Below are 16,996 nucleotides of genomic sequence, written 5' to 3'. Positions count from 1 at the left end.
GGCCTGGAGCTCCAACGTCCAAGGCCCTGGACACAGAGTCTTAGCAGGGGCAGAGACCCGACACCGGGAGCCCAAGATGAAGCTTCAGAGTCCTAGAATCCACAGACCTGGGTCCCGGGAATGGGGCGGCCAAGGGCAGGAAGGGAGCCACTGGTCACAGAATGACAGGACAGAGGCCCAGAACCGCAGCACAGGCATCAGTGTCCCCCAGAGGGCCTTCGTCACCTCAGAACCCCCCCTGCCCTCAGCCCTCCCCTCCTCAGGCAGTCAGCGTTTGACATTCCGAGGAGGCAGGAACTCCTGGAGCCTGGTCCTGACTGGGAGTAAACGAGGTGGACAGCAGCTGAAACAGCCACCTTTGCAGTCGTGACCATGGGCTCTCACTCGAGACGCCTCCCGGCCTCAGCCCACACAGTACCCGAAATCCCACTGGAGCGCAGGACCCACTGGGCTGTTAGAGGGCCCAGGGTTCAACACTGAGGCCAAGCAGCCAGACATCCGTCCCCACGGAACAGGGGTGCAGGCTCGCAGGGGCAGGGGCGGGACACATGGAGCTGGGAGGATTCGCGGGCACTGAGGCCTCTGTCGGCCCAGCAGACGTACATCGGCAGCATCCTCGTGTCGGTGAACCCGTACCGGATGTTCGGAATCTACGGGCTGGAGCAGGTGCAGCAGTACAGCGGGCGGGCCCTGGGAGAGAATCCCCCGTGAGTATCTCCTGGACTGGGGAAGGGAGCTGTCCCGGGCTCTGCTGGGCTCCACCTGAGCTTGGCGAGCCTTGGTGGCCCCTCAGCCGTAGGTCAGAGCTGCTGGCCAGCGGCGGCCCACCCGTCAGCCCAGCGCTGTGCCCCAGCCTGGCCATAGCCCCTTCGGGGTTGGACACCCCTGTGGTGGAGACCATTGCAGGGAACATTGCCCAAGGGTCTCAGGTGGAGCACGACTGACTGCTCCGCTGGACAGAGGTGCCCGCCACCTGCACTCTGGGAGGTCGAGGTCGGGAAGCAGGAAGACGCCCACCCAGCGCCCCCCGGGGCGTGTCTCTCCAGGCATCTCTTCGCAATTGCAAACCTCGCCTTCGCCAAAATGCTCGATGCCAAACAGAACCAGTGCATAATGATCAGGTGAGTGCAGGCCGACTGGGCCTCTGTGCGTGTGTGGAGGGGGCGTGCCGGGGGCCTCAGGCAACAGGTCTGCTTGGCGTCTCGGGCCTCCTGCCTGCCCGTGACTTCTTGCACCACGGAGGAGTCAAGGAGCCCGGGAGAGGCAGCGAACTGGCTGACCTCACTCTGCCCCTTTGCCTGGTCAGCGGCGAGAGCGGCTCTGGGAAAACCGAGGCCACAAAGCTGATTCTGCGCTACTTGGCCACAATCAACCAAAAACGCGGCATCGTGCAGCAGGTATGTCTGTCGGTTTGTCTGTCTTCCCAGGGTCCTCAGCTGAGTGCCCCTTGTGCTCCCCAAGTGAGACTTCCTGGCTCCACTTGGAGGTTGGGGAGGCTGAGCCCAGGGTCGCACGGAGGGGGCTCTTAGGACGCGGGGCTCCTTCTCCTCTCCTGTGTGTGGGGGTCCCTCCTGCCTGCATCCATGCAGCACTGGAGTCCATCCTCCTGGGCCTGGCTAGAGTAGAGGCCACATGAGCAAGGAAAGTCACCCTGCTTCTCCAGCCCGGCCTCACCTTCTTGGCGCGGCTCCTCGTAGCGAAAGAGGCCAGACAGGCCCACGTGTGGGGCAGGTCCGTGGGGGTGGGGCCAGTAGATTCTGGGACACCCAGGAGGCCAGGCCCGAGTCTGCAGGATGGGAGGTCTGCTCAGAGTGCAAGTCCTCTGAACCTGAGAATGTTGGATGTTTCTCGAGGACCTACTGTGTGCTGGCTCGAGCTGGGCTCTAGGGAGGCCACAGCAACACTGACTGATGTTCCCACCTTTGTGGACATTTCATTCTCGAGTAGGAGGCAGAAACAAAAATAATACACGTGAATTATATGTATGTGGAAGGGTGGTGAGTTGTGGAGAAAAAGGAGGGAGGGGGAGAGTGTTGGAGTTGTAGCCTGAAATGTGGTAGTCAGGGTAGGCCCCCCTGAGAGGCGAGGGAGTGGGCCCTGAGGGAGTCTGGGGGGAGAGCATGAGTGCAAAGGCCCTGGGGCATAAACAGGTCTGGTGTGCTCAGGGGACAGCAGAATGGCAGCAGGGAGTCCAGGTGAGGGAGGAAGTAGATCCCATGCCGCTCAGAGGCCAGCCGGTGACTTCCACAGGGACAGACCAGACTGCGAGAGGCGAGCAGTCTCAGGGCAACCCCAGGTGTTTGGCCTGAGCCAGGGGCAGCTCAGGGCTGCAATCAGATGGGTTGGCAGGGCTGCAGAGAGGAGACAGCGATGCCCGAGGTGTCTGCCGGGCACCGCACACAGATGGGGGGCGATGGGTGCGCCATGGGCCTGGAGCTCAGGGCAGGTGGGCAGGAGGCAAAAGCCCAGCAGCTCAGAACTGACTCTCAGACTCCCCACCTGGGCCCATGAAGGTCTCTGAGTGGTCACCGTGCCCCAGCCAATGGCAATCTCAGCAGGTGGTCTTGGGGGCATCAGGCAGGGGCGGCTCAGCCCTCAGGGGGGAGTGGTTGGCCCAGGCTTTTGGGTCTGGAGGGTTACTTCCTAGTGGGCCCCTCTGATGCCTCCCTTGGCCTTGGCAGCCCCTCCCACCAGCCCGAGTCTCCTGGCAGCTAACCAGACCGTCTCCAAGCAGGGTTTTCAAAGCCTCTGAGGTTAGACTCCCAGAGGGACTGGCTAGGTACGAGCAGACGTGTGCACGGAGCCCTCCTGCGTGTGGTGTGGTGCGGTGCCTTCAGTCCTGCCCCTCCAGAGCCGGGGGCAGCAGCCGGGGGCAGGTGCATCGGTGTCCACTCATGGATGGGGAGACTGAGGCCTGGGAGGACAATGACTGACGCAGGTTCCGAAGCAAGGGGGTAGAGGGACTGGGCCCGGGAGTCAGGGCAGAGTGCCACCGTGGCAGGGTCAGAGAGGATGGCTGGGGCTGTGAGCCGTGCCCAGCTTGTGCGTGTGCTGCCGGGGGCACCTGAGGGCTTCTTTCAGAGCACCACTGGCCGGATCTAGGGTCCAGTTCGGCAGGGTGCAATCCAAGCTCTTAACCAATGTCCCTTGTCCTGGCTCTACCCTCCCCCAAGGATGGGCACCGTCCTCAACCATCTCCCACTGGGCAGCTAGGTGGCACCACGGATCCCAGTCCACACCTCCCACCAACCAGAGAAAGGCTCAGGCCTCTGCCACTGGGCTGGTTTGGGCCATGTCTCCTCACTGGACCCTGTCATGCTTTGCCTGAGGCCTGGGCCACCAGGCTGAGAATGTGACAAGGGTCCTCCAAGGTGGGGACTGGCTGGATCCTCTGCACCCCAAACCACAGGTACCACCCCACCTGGGGCAGGGCCAGGGGTTTGCCCACCTGACTGCCCTGTTTTTGCCCCTGGCCATGTGCCCCAGACTGGCAGTGGACACTAGGAGCAGAGGTCACTCGATCCACCCTCAGGGGACCTCCCAGACTAAGGCTATAGGAGGCAGCCCCTGTCTTGCTGAGCAACCCCAGGCTGGCCCCTGCTCCTCTGTCTCAGTCTACTCCTCTGGACAATGGGCACACTGTCTTCTGCACCGAACAGGACTGTGGGGGTGACCAGATGGAGGGAGCTGGCACTTTCCCCACGGTGACAGTGTTATTTCTGCAGAGACTGGCCTCCCCTGCTTCTCCCTTAAGGATTTATCCTGAGAAGATGAGTCAGCAGGAGAACCCTGTACACACAGCTGTGGGTGGACTCACCGTGTCTCTCTCATAGACACATTAGCTCGCCGCCCCAGGTCTCTGGTTCCTAATCTGTAAAACAGGGATGTGAGGGCCGATTTTACCGGATTGTTAATTGGGCCAAAGGGCCCAGCGCGGAGCAGATCCTTAATGAATGAGAGCTGTGACTGGCTGTGCTCTCGTAAACACTGTCCTCATGGCATCTGCTCAGCAGGCATTTGTTGAGGGGGCCCTGTGCAGATGCCTGGGCCCCCGAGGTGTGCAGAGAGGCAGATTCCTGTGATGTCTTTGGTTGGGCGGCGAGACAAGATGCAGAGAAATGAGAGGACTTGCCGGTGGCGCTAGGGCTAGAGGGAGAGGGCTCCGTGCCGAGGCAGGAGTGTGCCCGGGTGTCGAGGGCACAGTCAGGAGGGCCATGTGCTGGGCAGAGCCAGGGAGGGGAGGAGAGGCCAGCAGGGCTTGGGCTGTGGAGGGCCTTGGGGGTCGCTGAGCGGACTGGGCTCTGAGCCTGAGTGAAGTGGGAGAACGTGACCGAGCAGGTTTCAGAGGGTCCCGGGAAGGAGCACAGGGAGGATCGGGAGCGAGGCTCTGCCAGAAGGCCCATCATCCAGGCCTGTGAGGGGAGGGAGGAGAGGCCCTCCCCAGAACCTTCTGGCAGGTAGACCCAGCAGACACCCGCCTCTGGGGCCGCTGCCATCCCCAATCCCAAACACTCGTGGGTCTCTGAGGTCCATGGCTTGACTCCTACCTGGTGGCTCTCCTGCCCACCACAGAGGCCCAGAGGGGTCTGCCAGGCCCTCCGTGGTTGGAGGCCCCTGCTGTTGTCGGGGGAGGTAGTCCATCCTACAGGTGACCTTCTTCTGTTCTCGTTCCTCTCTCCTCCTCCCTCCTGACTGCTCCTGAAGATCAAGGTATTTGGAGTATGTGAATGTGTGTGTGCGCGCGCATGCTCATGCCCCTGTGACATGCATGTGTGGGTGTGCATGTGTGGGTGTGCATGAGCCTACTCATGCCCCTGTGACATGCATTGTGGGCGTGCATGTATATGAATGTTTGTGTGTGCACCTGCTCATGCCCCTGTGACATGCATGTGTGGGTGTGCGCATGTGTGTGTGTGAGCACATGCTCATGCCCCTGTGACATGCATGTGTGTGCACACATGTGTGCTGTCAGGACTGGCAGGAAGCAGTGTTTAACGGCTGTCCTGATCGGAGGCTGCCTTGTGAGGGGCTGGAGCTGGGGCTGGGAGGGGGAGCTGGAGACTGTGTGCAGGAACTGGTTGCCCGTGGTGGGGGCATTGAGGGGGCTAGGAAGACCCTGGGGTTCTCTAGGGAGCCCACCTCTGGTCATCCCTCACAAGGGGGTCCCTGTGTCTGGGAAGACCTGGAAGGCCCTGTCATGCTTCTCACTCAAGACCACCAGAATAATGTCCGCATCTTCTTCTGGGGCCCAGATCCTGGAGGCAACACCCCTCTTGGAGTCCTTCGGTAACGCCAAAACTGTTAGGAACGACAATTCCAGCCGCTTCGGGAAGTTTGTGGAGATCTTTCTGGAAGGGTGAGTGAGACCTTGCAATGCACTTCGTGTCCTGGCACAGCCCCTCAGAGCCAACGCCAGCCACCAATGCCCTGCCCACGGACTGCCAGGCTTCCACTGACTATGCTCCCCTACCCCAGGGGCGTGATCTCTGGTGCCATAACCTCCCAGTACCTGCTCGAGAAATCCAGGATTGTATTTCAGGTGGGCCAGGCCCTCCAAGGCCCTTGTGTGTTGGGATGGGGTGTGTGCATAGGTATCAGAGCCTGGCACCTGGCCAGGCCAGGAAATGTTGAATTAATGAACAAATATATGTGCATGTGTGAGCATGTGGCCAAATATCCTCCCTTCCCCCTTGCCCCACAGCCACCCAGGCATGATCCTGCCTCAGGACCTTTGTACTTACTGTTCCTTCTCCCTAGAGCACTCTTCCCCAGACTCCTGTATGGCCTCCTCCAGTTCTTTCTGAAATGTCACCTGCTTGGGGAAGCCATCCCACTTAAAAATGAACTCCCCACCCATTCATGGCTTTCTTTATCCCCAAAGCACTTCTCACTCCCTGACATAGTTTATATTTTAACCAGTGATTTGCTGAGTATCTGTCTCCCCAGCTAGCAGGTGGGATCCATGAGACCAGGGGCTTCTGTCTGCCTTGCTCCCCACTGTGTCTCAAAGGCCGGGCCCATAGTGGGTGCTCAGCCACCTAGCTAAGTAAGCCTTCAAGAGGTCTCTAAGGACACAGATGCATGACCAGTACACATGTGAGAACGGCCACCTTTCTCCTATTTCTCCAAAAAAATGGAATACTGCCTGGTGCTCCCTCCCCACCACACCACCAGGGCGTCTCCACCTCTGTCCCTGCCCCTGTCAGGCCGGGAGCTCACCCCGCACGGAAGTGGCAGCTCCCACCTGCAGGGCTGCGTGTGTAGGGGTGGTTGTCTAGGGGGCGACTCCCTCTCTGCACCACACACCCACTCTGCAGGCCAAAAACGAGAGGAACTACCACATCTTCTACGAGCTGCTGGCTGGGCTGCCTGCCCAGCTCCGTCAGGCCTTCCGCCTGCAGGAGGCTGAGACCTACTACTACCTGAACCAGGTGAGACAGGCCTGGTCCCACCGGGCTGAGACAGCCAAGTCGTGGTGTCCTGAGAGCCAGCAAAGATGCTGGAGGATTGGGAGAGCAAGTTGGGATGTGGGGTGTTTCATCATGGCAGGTGGACAGGAGTTCCAATCCGGGGGAGAGGAGGCCTACAGGACTCTTCATTTTTCTGGAGACTAGAACAGAACTAAGCAGCTGAAACTACTAGTGCCTCAGTTTCCCCAGCTGTGAAATGGGGACAGCAAGGAACCCCTTTCCAGCGATGTGGAGAGGACTAAAGGAAGGAGATGACAGACTGAGCACAATACCTGCTCAGGCCTGTGGGGACAGAACGGACGCTGAGGGCCGACAGAGCAGGGACCGTAGGGACTGCCCACCCCACCGAGCCCCTGACCCCGGCCCTGCCCTCGCCTAGGGTGGGAACTGTGAGATCTCAGGGAAAAGTGATGCGGACGACTTCCACCGGCTCCTGGCTGCCATGGAGGTGCTAGGCTTCAGCGGGGAGGACCAGGACAGCATCTTCCGCATCCTGGCCTCCATTCTGCACCTGGGCAACGTCTACTTCGAGAAGTACGAGGTGAGGTCACCGCCCGCCACGGGGCCGCACGGGACATGGCGTCTTCTCAGAGGCCCAGGAACCACCTGCATTTACCTGTCAGGTTACACCATGCACATGTCTTAGCTCTTTCCCCACTTTGGGCTTGATCATCTTTTTCTGATTGATGTCTGAGTGTTCTTTGCAGATGTTAAGGACATTGGTCCTTTTTAATATGAGTTGTAACTATGTCTTCTGGTTTATCATTTCTATTTTGACTTTATTTACAGATTTTTTGGTGTTTGGAGTTTTGTCGTTGCTTGTTTTGGCCATGCAGATTTCTTTTCTTTTTAATCCTCACCCGAGGATATTTTTCTGTTAATTTTTAGATAGAGTGGAAGGGAGGGAGAGGGAGAGAGAGAGAGAGAGCGAGAGAGAGAAAACATTGATGTGAGAGAGACACATCAATCAGTTGCCTCCTGCACGACCCCAACTGGGGCCGGGGATCAAACCTGCAACCCAGGTACATGCCCTTGACAGGGAATCCAACCTGCGACACTTTGGTTTGCACGCAGATGCTCTAACTGCTGAACTGAATCAGCCAGGGCAGCCATGCAGATTTTTAAAATTATTTTCAGGCATTTCATTAATCAATCTTGTATAAACTTTATAGTTTTTATCATTTTTAGGGAGACCTATCTGTCTTAAATTATAACAGCTTTCTTCCATAATTTTTTTTTCTTTATTGACTTTAGAAAGAGAGGAAGGGAGAGGGAGAGAGAGATAGAAACATCGATGAGAGAGAACATTGATTGGCCGCCTCCTGCACGCCCCCAATGGGGATCACCCCACAACCTGGGCCTGTGCCCTGACTGGGAATCGAACCAGCTACCTCTTGGTGCATGGGTTGACACTCAACCACTGAGCCACACCAGTTGGGCTGTTTTGTTTTGTTTTGAATTTATTTTTTGTTAATCCTCACCCTAGGATATTTTTCCATTGATTTTTAGATAGAGTGGGAGGCAGGGAGGGAGAGAGAAACATTGATGTGAGAGAGACACATTGATTGGTTGCCTCTGGCATGACCCCTACAGGGGCTGGGGATTGAACCTGCAACCCACTTATGTGCCCTTGATTGGGAATCAAACCCATGACCTTTTGGTCAGCGGCTGACGCTCTAACCACTGAGTAAACCAGCCAGGGCTGATTTTTTTTACATTTAAATCTTTGGTTCATCAGGTATTTATCCTAATAAGATGGGAGGTAGGGATCAATTTCTTTTTTTCCAGGAAGTTACTCAATTATGCTAATTTCCCTACTTGAGAAATACATATTTGTCATATACTAGTTCCTATGTCCATTTATGATTCCAGACATTCGATTGTGCTCATTCATCTACGTACATACTATGTGTCTGTTGGCTGTTTTAATTACTGTAACTTTGTGATATGTTTACCATCTCCCAGGTCCCCTTGTATTCCTACTTCAGTGCTGTCCTGGCTTTCCTAGCTTGTTTATGTTTTTTTTACATGAACTTTAAAATCAGTTTATCTAGCCCTGGCCAGTTTGGCTCAGCAGTTAGAGCATTGGTCCGCGGACCAGAGAGTCCTGGGTTCGGTTCCCGCTAAGGGCACGTAGCTTGGTTGCAGTTTTGTCCCCGGCCCTGGTTGAGGTTGTGTGGGTGGCAACCCCTCAATGTGTCTCTCTCATGTCGATGTTTCTCTCTCTCTTTTCTCCCCTCTCTCCCTCCCACTCTATCTGAAGATAAATGCAAAAATGTCCTCAGGTGAGGATTAAAAAAATAAAATAAAATACTAAAATAAAATAAATAAAATGAAATAAAATCAGTGTATCTAGCTCGGAATCATTCCTGTTGGTATTCTCCACAGACAGACGCACAGGAAGTGGCCTCGGTGGTGAGCGCCCGGGAGATCCAGGCTGTGGCAGAGCTGCTACAGATCTCCCCTGAGGGCTTGCAGAAGGCCATCACCTTCAAAGTGACCGTGAGTCTCTGGGCACTGGAGATCCTGTCCACGCCCCTGCCGGAACCTGCACAGGGCTGCTGGTGCCCCATCCTGTGGGGCACTCTCTCCCCGCCCCCTCCTCCCTGTCCCGTCCGTCCTCTGGTCAGGCCCAGAGGAGTTAAGCTCAGACCCCAAATGCATCAGGTGCCCAGTCTCCAGGCCTTACATAGCCGGTCTTCTCTGCCTGGAATGCTCTCTCCTTTCCACCTCTGCTCCTCATTCAGACCCAACTCAGTGACCTCCACCTCCAGGGAGCTGTTCCTGACCCTGGCTGGGTCAGTACGTTCTCTGGCCTTCCACAGTGCCTGGCCCTTCCCAAGGCTGGTCTTACTCTGTCGGGTCTGCTTCTGCCCCTGTGTTTCCGCGAGACTGGTAGCCCCACCCTGAGCGCATAGCCAGCAGAAGGGGGACGAGGGTGTTTTGTTCCACCCCTGGCCTGCTGTGTACCTATGACCAGGCACTCCATGTCTGTTCCCCACCCTCCCCCAATCCTCTGGGGGCTTCTTGAGGTGGTGGCCAGCCTGATGTCACTCAGGGGCCATGTCCATCCCTAGGAGACAATACGAGAGAAGATCTTCACGCCCCTAACTGTGGAGAGTGCCGTGGATGCCAGGTGAGTCCTCACCCCTCCCTGCCCGACGCTCCGGGTGCCCAGCCGCCCACTGTGCCCACCCACCCCGACCCTCTGCTGCAGGGACGCCATCGCCAAGGTCCTGTATGCGCTGCTGTTCGGGTGGCTCATCACCAGGGTCAACGCGCTGGTGTCCCCACCGCAGGACGCGCTGTCCATCGCCATCCTGGACATCTATGGCTTCGAGGTAGGGCTTCCTGGCTGGGGGCGGCGGGGGACCCAGGCTGCCCCTCTCACGTCTCTGCCCACAGCACAACCACACTTGTTCAGGGCCCCCTTTCGTCCCCTCCCTCGTCTTCTACCATTTCCTTCCCTCACCCAGGCCCCCTGAGGCCTCTGGGTGCCAGGCGCTAGGCAACACACGGGACTCTGGAGAGGACCTGGGCTCTGCCCTTGGGAAGGTTCCGGGAGGGCCTGGGTGGGCATGGGGGACAGACATTGACAAGGACATGTGGTCAGAGCCCTGTCAGCCTGGCGCTGGTGGAGAAAAACTCTTAGCTGGGCAGGGACAGGGAAGTCCTCCTAGAAAGAGAGGAGCCACGCTGAGCTTGGTCCTTGGACGCAGTCAGGGTGGAGGAGCAGCACGGGCAGATGCCCAGGGTGGGGGGCGTGGCGGCTGGAGCTGGAGGCCCTTTGCAGGGGGAGGTGCGGCTGCTGGGCCAGTGCCCAGTAGGGGAAATGTGGGAGACGAGGCAAGACCATACACATAAAAGTGATAGCCGGTACTTCCATGGCGCCTGTCGTGTGCCCACTGCTGTTCCAAGCACTAATGCGCCTACTCCTCACAACCACCTACGATGTGGTATTGTCACTGTCCCTGTTTCACAGCTGGGGAAACCAAGGTACAGAGGGCTTGTCCAAGTCACAGTGTTAGAAAGACTGGAACCCTGGCGGAAGGGTCCAGGGCCTGGACCTGTAACCACCACCTGAGCTGCTCTCACCGGGACCTAGGCTGCCAGGCCTCACCTGGGCATGGTGGGAGCCCAGAGGGTTCTGAGCAGGGGCCTGTGTCTGGGATCCAGCTTTCTGAGGCTGCAATCCAGGAAGTCAGGGAGGGCACTGAGCCCCAGCTGGGGTGGGCGGGGCCCTGAAAGGGGCCAATGGCCGCTGCCAAGGAGGGCCAGGCCCAGCCACACCCACACACCCCCCCACACACACACCACACACTACACACACGCACATCACACACACACCCCACACACGCACAAACACCACACACACACACCACACACACCGCACACATGCACACCACACACACCACACACGCACACCACACGCACTCGCACACCACGCACACACCACACACACACCACACCACACACACACACACACCACACACGCACAAACACCACACACACCACACACACCGCACACATGCACACCACACACACACGCCACACACACTCGCACACCACGCACACACACGCACACACCACACGCGCACACACGCACACCACACACACACACTACACCACACACACCACACACCACACACACACTTGCACACCACACACACACCACACATACCACACCACACACACCACACACATACCACACACGCACACCACAAACACCACAATGCACACACACCACACATGCACACACACCACACATGCACACACACCACACACTACACACGTACACCACACACACCACACACACGCACACCACACACACCACACAGCACACTACACACACCACACACACACCACACGCACACACACATGCACACCACACACATGCACCACACACACACACCACACACCACACACACCACACACATGCACACCACACATACCACACACATATACCACACGCACACGCACAGCACACACGCACAGCACACACATGCACCACACACGCACACCACACACACCACACACGCACACCACACATACCACACGCACCACACACACACGCACCACACATGCACACACACCACACATGCGCACACCACACACACCACAAATACCACACATACACGCCACACGCACACACACCACACACATGCACACCACACACACACCACACACTACACACACATACACCACACCCACCACACACATATACCACACATGACACACACACATGCACACACCACACAGACACACACCGCACACCGCACACACACACACCAAACACACACACCACATGCACACACCAAACACACTCACACACCACACACACTACACATACACATACCACACCACTCACACCCACAACACACACTACACACATACACACTGCACACACACACCACACTACACACACCACACACACCGCACACACACCACATGCACACACCACACGCACACACCACACACACTCACACACACCACACGCACACACCAAACACACTCACACACCACACATACTACACATACACATACCACACCACTCACACCCACAACACACACTACACACATACACACTGCACACACACACCACACTACACACACCACACACACCGCACACACACCACATGCACACACCACACGCACACACCACACACACTCACACACACCACATACACACCACACACACCACATGCACACACCACACACACACCACACACACTCACACACACCACACGCACACACCAAACACACTCACACACCACACATACTACACATACACATACCACACCACTCACACCCACAACACACACTACACACATACACACCGCACACGCACACACACCACACACACACACTAAGCACGCACACCCCACCCTGCAGGACCTGAGCTTCAACAGCTTCGAGCAGCTCTGCATCAACTATGCAAACGAGAACCTTCAGTATCTCCTCAACAAGATCATCTTCCAGGAGGAGCAGGTGCGTGGGGCCTCCACGGCCCTCTCATCCCCGTGCACACTGCCAATGGGTCTCCTCGGTGACAGAGAGGGTGACAGACAGGGTGTGCTGGTTCTTGAAGGGCAAATTGGAGGTTGTCAGTAGACCGAATAGAGGGAAAAGCATTGCAAGCTGGGGGTCGACACATGAGAAGGCCCGTGTTCTGGTGGGAAAGATGTTGGGGTGATGAGCCCAGGGAAGAGCCCTCTTGGGGGATCCTCTTCACCCTCTGCAGAGCTGTCCTAGATGGAGGTAAAAGGGCCTGGAGAGTGTTCATGTTGCCCTGCTAGGAAGTGAGCTCCCTGTGCTAGAAGATGTGCAAACAGAGGGCCCCTGGCCAGCCCTTCAGAGGGCCCAGACGGTAGGCAGGGTGGGTGAGCCTGGGCAGGACCAGGGGCTGAGCCCTGCTGCCTGCAGGAGGAGTACATCCGGGAACAGATCAACTGGCGGGAGATCACCTTCGCAGACAACCAGCCCTGCATCAACCTGATCTCGCTGAAGCCTTATGGCATCCTCCGCATCCTCGATGACCAGTGCTGCTTCCCCCAGGTGCGCAGGGCAGCCCTGAGCCAGTCAGGTCACTCAGCGTCTCTGGGCTGCATGTCATCAGCCTGTACCCGTTTCTCCCTGCTCTGCCTGGGGTGGGGGCTCAGACACCACACCTGCACCACCACCTGGAAGGGGCCGCAGGTGCCCAGACCAGGGGCTGCAGCAGCCTGGGAGTCACAGAAGGCCATGTGGAGGAGGTGACCTTGCGTTGGGCCTCAGTACTGATGGGAGAACACAAGGGAGGGCTGGGTGTTCTGGGCAGTGGGCCTGGACAGAGCAGAGGTAGCTGGGCTGGAGGGGAGGCGCGGGGAGCTGATCAGACACACTTGTCTGCGGGCGTCCTCTCAGGCCTCCCCACCCAGGGCAGTGGGCAACCAGGGAAGGCTGGGACTGTTCCTCCTCCCCAGCGATCACTGGGGATCAGTCAGGGATGGAGAATTTGCCACTAGGCCAGGAACAGGGTGCCCAGGTCTCCTGCCCACCCACTGACCCCTGCCTGCCCCCAGGCCACAGACCACACATTTCTGCAAAAGTGCCATTACCACCATGGCGCCAACCCTCTCTACTCCAAACCCAAGATGCCACTGCCCGAGTTCACCATCAAGCACTATGCGGGCAAGGTCACCTACCAGGTGAGCCCCAACACAGCCCTCGGTCCCCAGTGCCACCGTCCCTGACGCTGGAGGCGCAGAACACGACATGGGCTCCAGACACCCCCGCCGATCCTCATCTGGGTAACCTCGGGCAGATCCCTTTACCTCTCCGAGCCTCAGTCTCCTCACCTGGAAAATGGGGATAATAATAGTGTCCATCTCATGGGCGTAAGAAGCCCAGGGCCAGGGTAGGTTTGACAAAGAGTAGCTATTATCAGTAGTGATGTCTCTGGGGTAACTCTTAGCATGGTTATCTCAGGACATTCCTGCCCTGGGGTTGTCTCAAGCCAGGCTGCTAAGCCAGGGTCTCATTTTCCCCATCTGCAGGATAGGGCCAGTATCTGGACTAGTCCTGTGCAGGTGGCCAGTGCCCCTCCCCTGGGAATGGGTGGATAGAGGGGATAGGAAGGAGGGGGCCAGGGCAGGGGGAAGGGTCCGGTCCCTTCTGGGACAGACAGGAAGACAGCAGTCTGGAAGCGTAGGGAGGAAGGGACGAAGACGAGGAGGCAGGCTGCTGCGCACTGTCCCCAGGCCCTGCATGGGGAGTATTCCCGCCCAGCTGCCTAGCACGTCCCCTTTGCAGGTGCACAAGTTCCTGGACAAGAACCATGACCAGGTGCGCCAGGATGTGCTGGACCTCTTCGTTCGGAGCCGGACACGGGTGGGCAAGCTTCACCTCCCCTGTTCTGGCCCTGCCCCAGAGCACCCCAGAAATGGGGAGGTACCCTAGCCAGGCCCTGACCCCATCCCACGCCTAACCCCAGACCCACCCAGTCTTGCCTTGCTCTGTACTTTCTCCCATTCCCGGCCTCGCCCCATAAAGGGCCATGCCCCTGGCTGGCCCCACTGGATTGCCGGGCCTCCCCTGACCCCCATCCCATCCGCTCGATGAGTGGTTCTCCCATTCGGGTTCTCTGCCCCCTGCCCCTCTCTGGGCCTCCGTTTTCTCCTCTGTCAAATGGGCACTGTCCTCCTGAGGTCATTGCTAGAGTTCATGATCATACACACAGTCAGTGTTCCCAGACTGAAGGAGAAAGAAGTCAGCCCGACCACGGGACAGTTCCCTTGGAAGGTACTGAGGACCCTGGCTTGAGGCGTGTGCCAGCCAGGAGGACAGTGGCCTTGCAGAGGGCAGGCGTCCCTCAGGTTCCTCTCCTGGGCCTTCTTGGTCTGGAGACTGGGCTCCTTTGTTCTCTTAGTTTCTCTCTCCCTCCCGTCTCTCTCCCTGCCTCTGTGTCTGGGCCCCTGCCTGTCCCCCTTGGTACCGTGACTCCCGCCCAGGTGGTGGCACACCTGTTCTCCAGCCAAGCGCCACAGGCCGCTCCTCAGCGCCTGGGCAAGAGCAGCTCCATCACCCGGCTCTACAAGGCCCACACAGTGGCAGCCAAGTTCCAGCAGTCGCTCCTGGATCTGATTGAAAAGATGGAGAGGTGGGGCGGCAGGCAGGCGGGCGGGACCTGGCCTCACCTGTGATCCTGGGGACAAGCATTTTCTTTCCCTGTGGCCTGACACTGCCTTCCTCCCACCCTGGCCCAGGTGTAACCCCTTGTTCGTGCGCTGCCTGAAGCCCAATCACAAGAAGGTATGATGGCGGAGGTCCCCGGGAGAGCCAAGTCTTCTTCCCCGGGCTGTGTGACCTTGGCCAAGTGGTTTTGCCCCTCTGGACCTTCATCGGCCCAGCCCAGGGGGACTGTTTGCCATTGCTGGTGCCCTTGCTGGTGGGTGGGCCCACGTGCCCAGCTCTGTCTGCCCCCACCCCCGCAGGAGCCAGGCCTCTTTGAGGCAGACGTGGTAATGACCCAGTTACGCTACTCAGGGGTGCTGGAGACGGTGCGAATCCGCAAAGAGGGCTTTCCGGTGCGGCTGCCTTTCCAGGTGTTCATCGACAGGTACCTTAGTCAGGGGGGCTCCTGCGCTCCACAGACCTCCACCTGCCCAGCTCGGTCCCAGGAACAGCCCAGGCAGAACAGGCTGCTGGGCCGGCTGCTCAGGCTGCGCTCTGCCCACGGCGCCCAGGCCAGCTGTTCCATGGCATTAATGTTTATTGTTTTGCATTTTTTCATAGTTTTATTAAGTGTTGATTCCAAAGAGAAACCATTTATATACATATATGTATATATATAATGTGTATATATATATATTTTTTTCTTTATTGATTTTAGAGAGAGGAAGGGAGAGGGCGAGAGCGATGGACACATGGATGAGAGAGAACACTGACTGGCCGCCTCCTGCATGCTGCCCACTGGGGATCGGCTCACAACCTGGGCATGTGCCCTGACCGGGAATCGAACGGGCAACCTCTTGGTGCTGGGTTGACTTTCAACCACTGAACTACACCGGCTGGATGATAGATATTTATTGTTTTGCATTTTTTCCATAGTTTTTTTTTTTTTAATCCTCACCAGAGGACATTTTTTGCATTTATCTTCAGATAGAGCAGGAAAAAGGGGTGGGGGGAGAAACATCAATGTGAGACACACACATCGACTGGTTGCCACCCACACGACCCCAATCGGGGCTGGGGACAAACTGCAACCGAGGTATGTGCCCTTAGCGGAAACTGAACCCAGGTCTCTGGTTTGCAGGCCGACGCTGTAATTGCTGAGCCAAACCAGCCGGGACTCCATAGTTTTATTATGTGTTGACTCCAAAGAGAAACAATTTTAATAGTTATTATGACAAATTTCCAGCAGACAGCACCAAGGTGTTCTATTCTACTAAGACCATTTTTACAATTTCCTGTCACCTAGAAGTTGTAGAGTTTTGAGAATCGAGTGCCTTTTCTAATTAGACAATGCTGAGCGGAGACACTGCTGTGACCTGGGCCTCCTGGAGACAGGGGCCTGGGGTGGTGACTGTGATCTAGCAGGCAGTGGGGTAGCAGGCCCCACAGCCCCAGACTGAATGTGGTCCCTGCAGGTACCGCTGCCTGGTGGCCCTGGACCGCGACCTGCCGGCCAGCGGGGACATGTGTGTGTCCGTGCTGAGCCGCCTGTGCACAGTCATGCCAAATATGTACCGCGTTGGCATCAGCAAGGTGAGTGGCGCCCCCACTCAGCCCCTGGAGGCCCCACGTTCAGGGGCTTTGAAATGAGCTGTGGAGTCAGAAATGCCCGAGCTAGAGGTTACTGTCCCAGAAACAGTGTAGTCGAGCTCGGTAAACAGAATGCTGATCCCACCTCCAGACCTCTGGGCCTTCGATTCCCATCGCCTAATGGCCTTCACCCTCTCTTCCCACCCTCCAAACCCAGCCCCTCCCCCACCCAGCTCCGGAGGCTGCCCTGCCTGTCTCCTAGTCTTCTGGAGAAGGAGGGCCCC

General features: G+C 57.6%; 1 protein-coding gene across 1 annotated transcript in view; it reads left to right on the top strand.

The window, feature by feature from the left end:
• Positions 1 to 16,996, top strand: part of MYO15A (myosin XVA) — a 54,060-nt gene that overhangs the window by 6,587 nt on the left and 30,477 nt on the right. The window contains exons 4-22 of the mRNA XM_036278428.1: positions 598 to 707; positions 1,047 to 1,121; positions 1,307 to 1,397; positions 4,705 to 4,710; positions 5,253 to 5,356; positions 5,476 to 5,539; positions 6,318 to 6,431; positions 6,850 to 7,011; positions 8,859 to 8,972; positions 9,548 to 9,606; positions 9,688 to 9,811; positions 12,363 to 12,458; positions 12,894 to 13,025; positions 13,532 to 13,657; positions 14,262 to 14,339; positions 14,960 to 15,108; positions 15,215 to 15,260; positions 15,443 to 15,567; positions 16,598 to 16,715. Coding sequence (XP_036134321.1) covers positions 598 to 707; positions 1,047 to 1,121; positions 1,307 to 1,397; positions 4,705 to 4,710; positions 5,253 to 5,356; positions 5,476 to 5,539; positions 6,318 to 6,431; positions 6,850 to 7,011; positions 8,859 to 8,972; positions 9,548 to 9,606; positions 9,688 to 9,811; positions 12,363 to 12,458; positions 12,894 to 13,025; positions 13,532 to 13,657; positions 14,262 to 14,339; positions 14,960 to 15,108; positions 15,215 to 15,260; positions 15,443 to 15,567; positions 16,598 to 16,715 — 1,893 coding nt within the window. The remainder of the gene's footprint in view (positions 1 to 597; positions 708 to 1,046; positions 1,122 to 1,306; positions 1,398 to 4,704; positions 4,711 to 5,252; positions 5,357 to 5,475; positions 5,540 to 6,317; positions 6,432 to 6,849; positions 7,012 to 8,858; positions 8,973 to 9,547; positions 9,607 to 9,687; positions 9,812 to 12,362; positions 12,459 to 12,893; positions 13,026 to 13,531; positions 13,658 to 14,261; positions 14,340 to 14,959; positions 15,109 to 15,214; positions 15,261 to 15,442; positions 15,568 to 16,597; positions 16,716 to 16,996) is intronic.

Source organism: Molossus molossus, unplaced genomic scaffold (genome assembly GCF_014108415.1).
Source record: "Molossus molossus isolate mMolMol1 unplaced genomic scaffold, mMolMol1.p scaffold_m16_p_28, whole genome shotgun sequence".
NCBI classification, from domain to species: domain Eukaryota; kingdom Metazoa; phylum Chordata; class Mammalia; order Chiroptera; family Molossidae; genus Molossus; species Molossus molossus.
The sequence above is the reverse complement of the archived record's forward strand: the minus strand, read 5'-3'. Positions and strand labels throughout refer to the sequence as shown.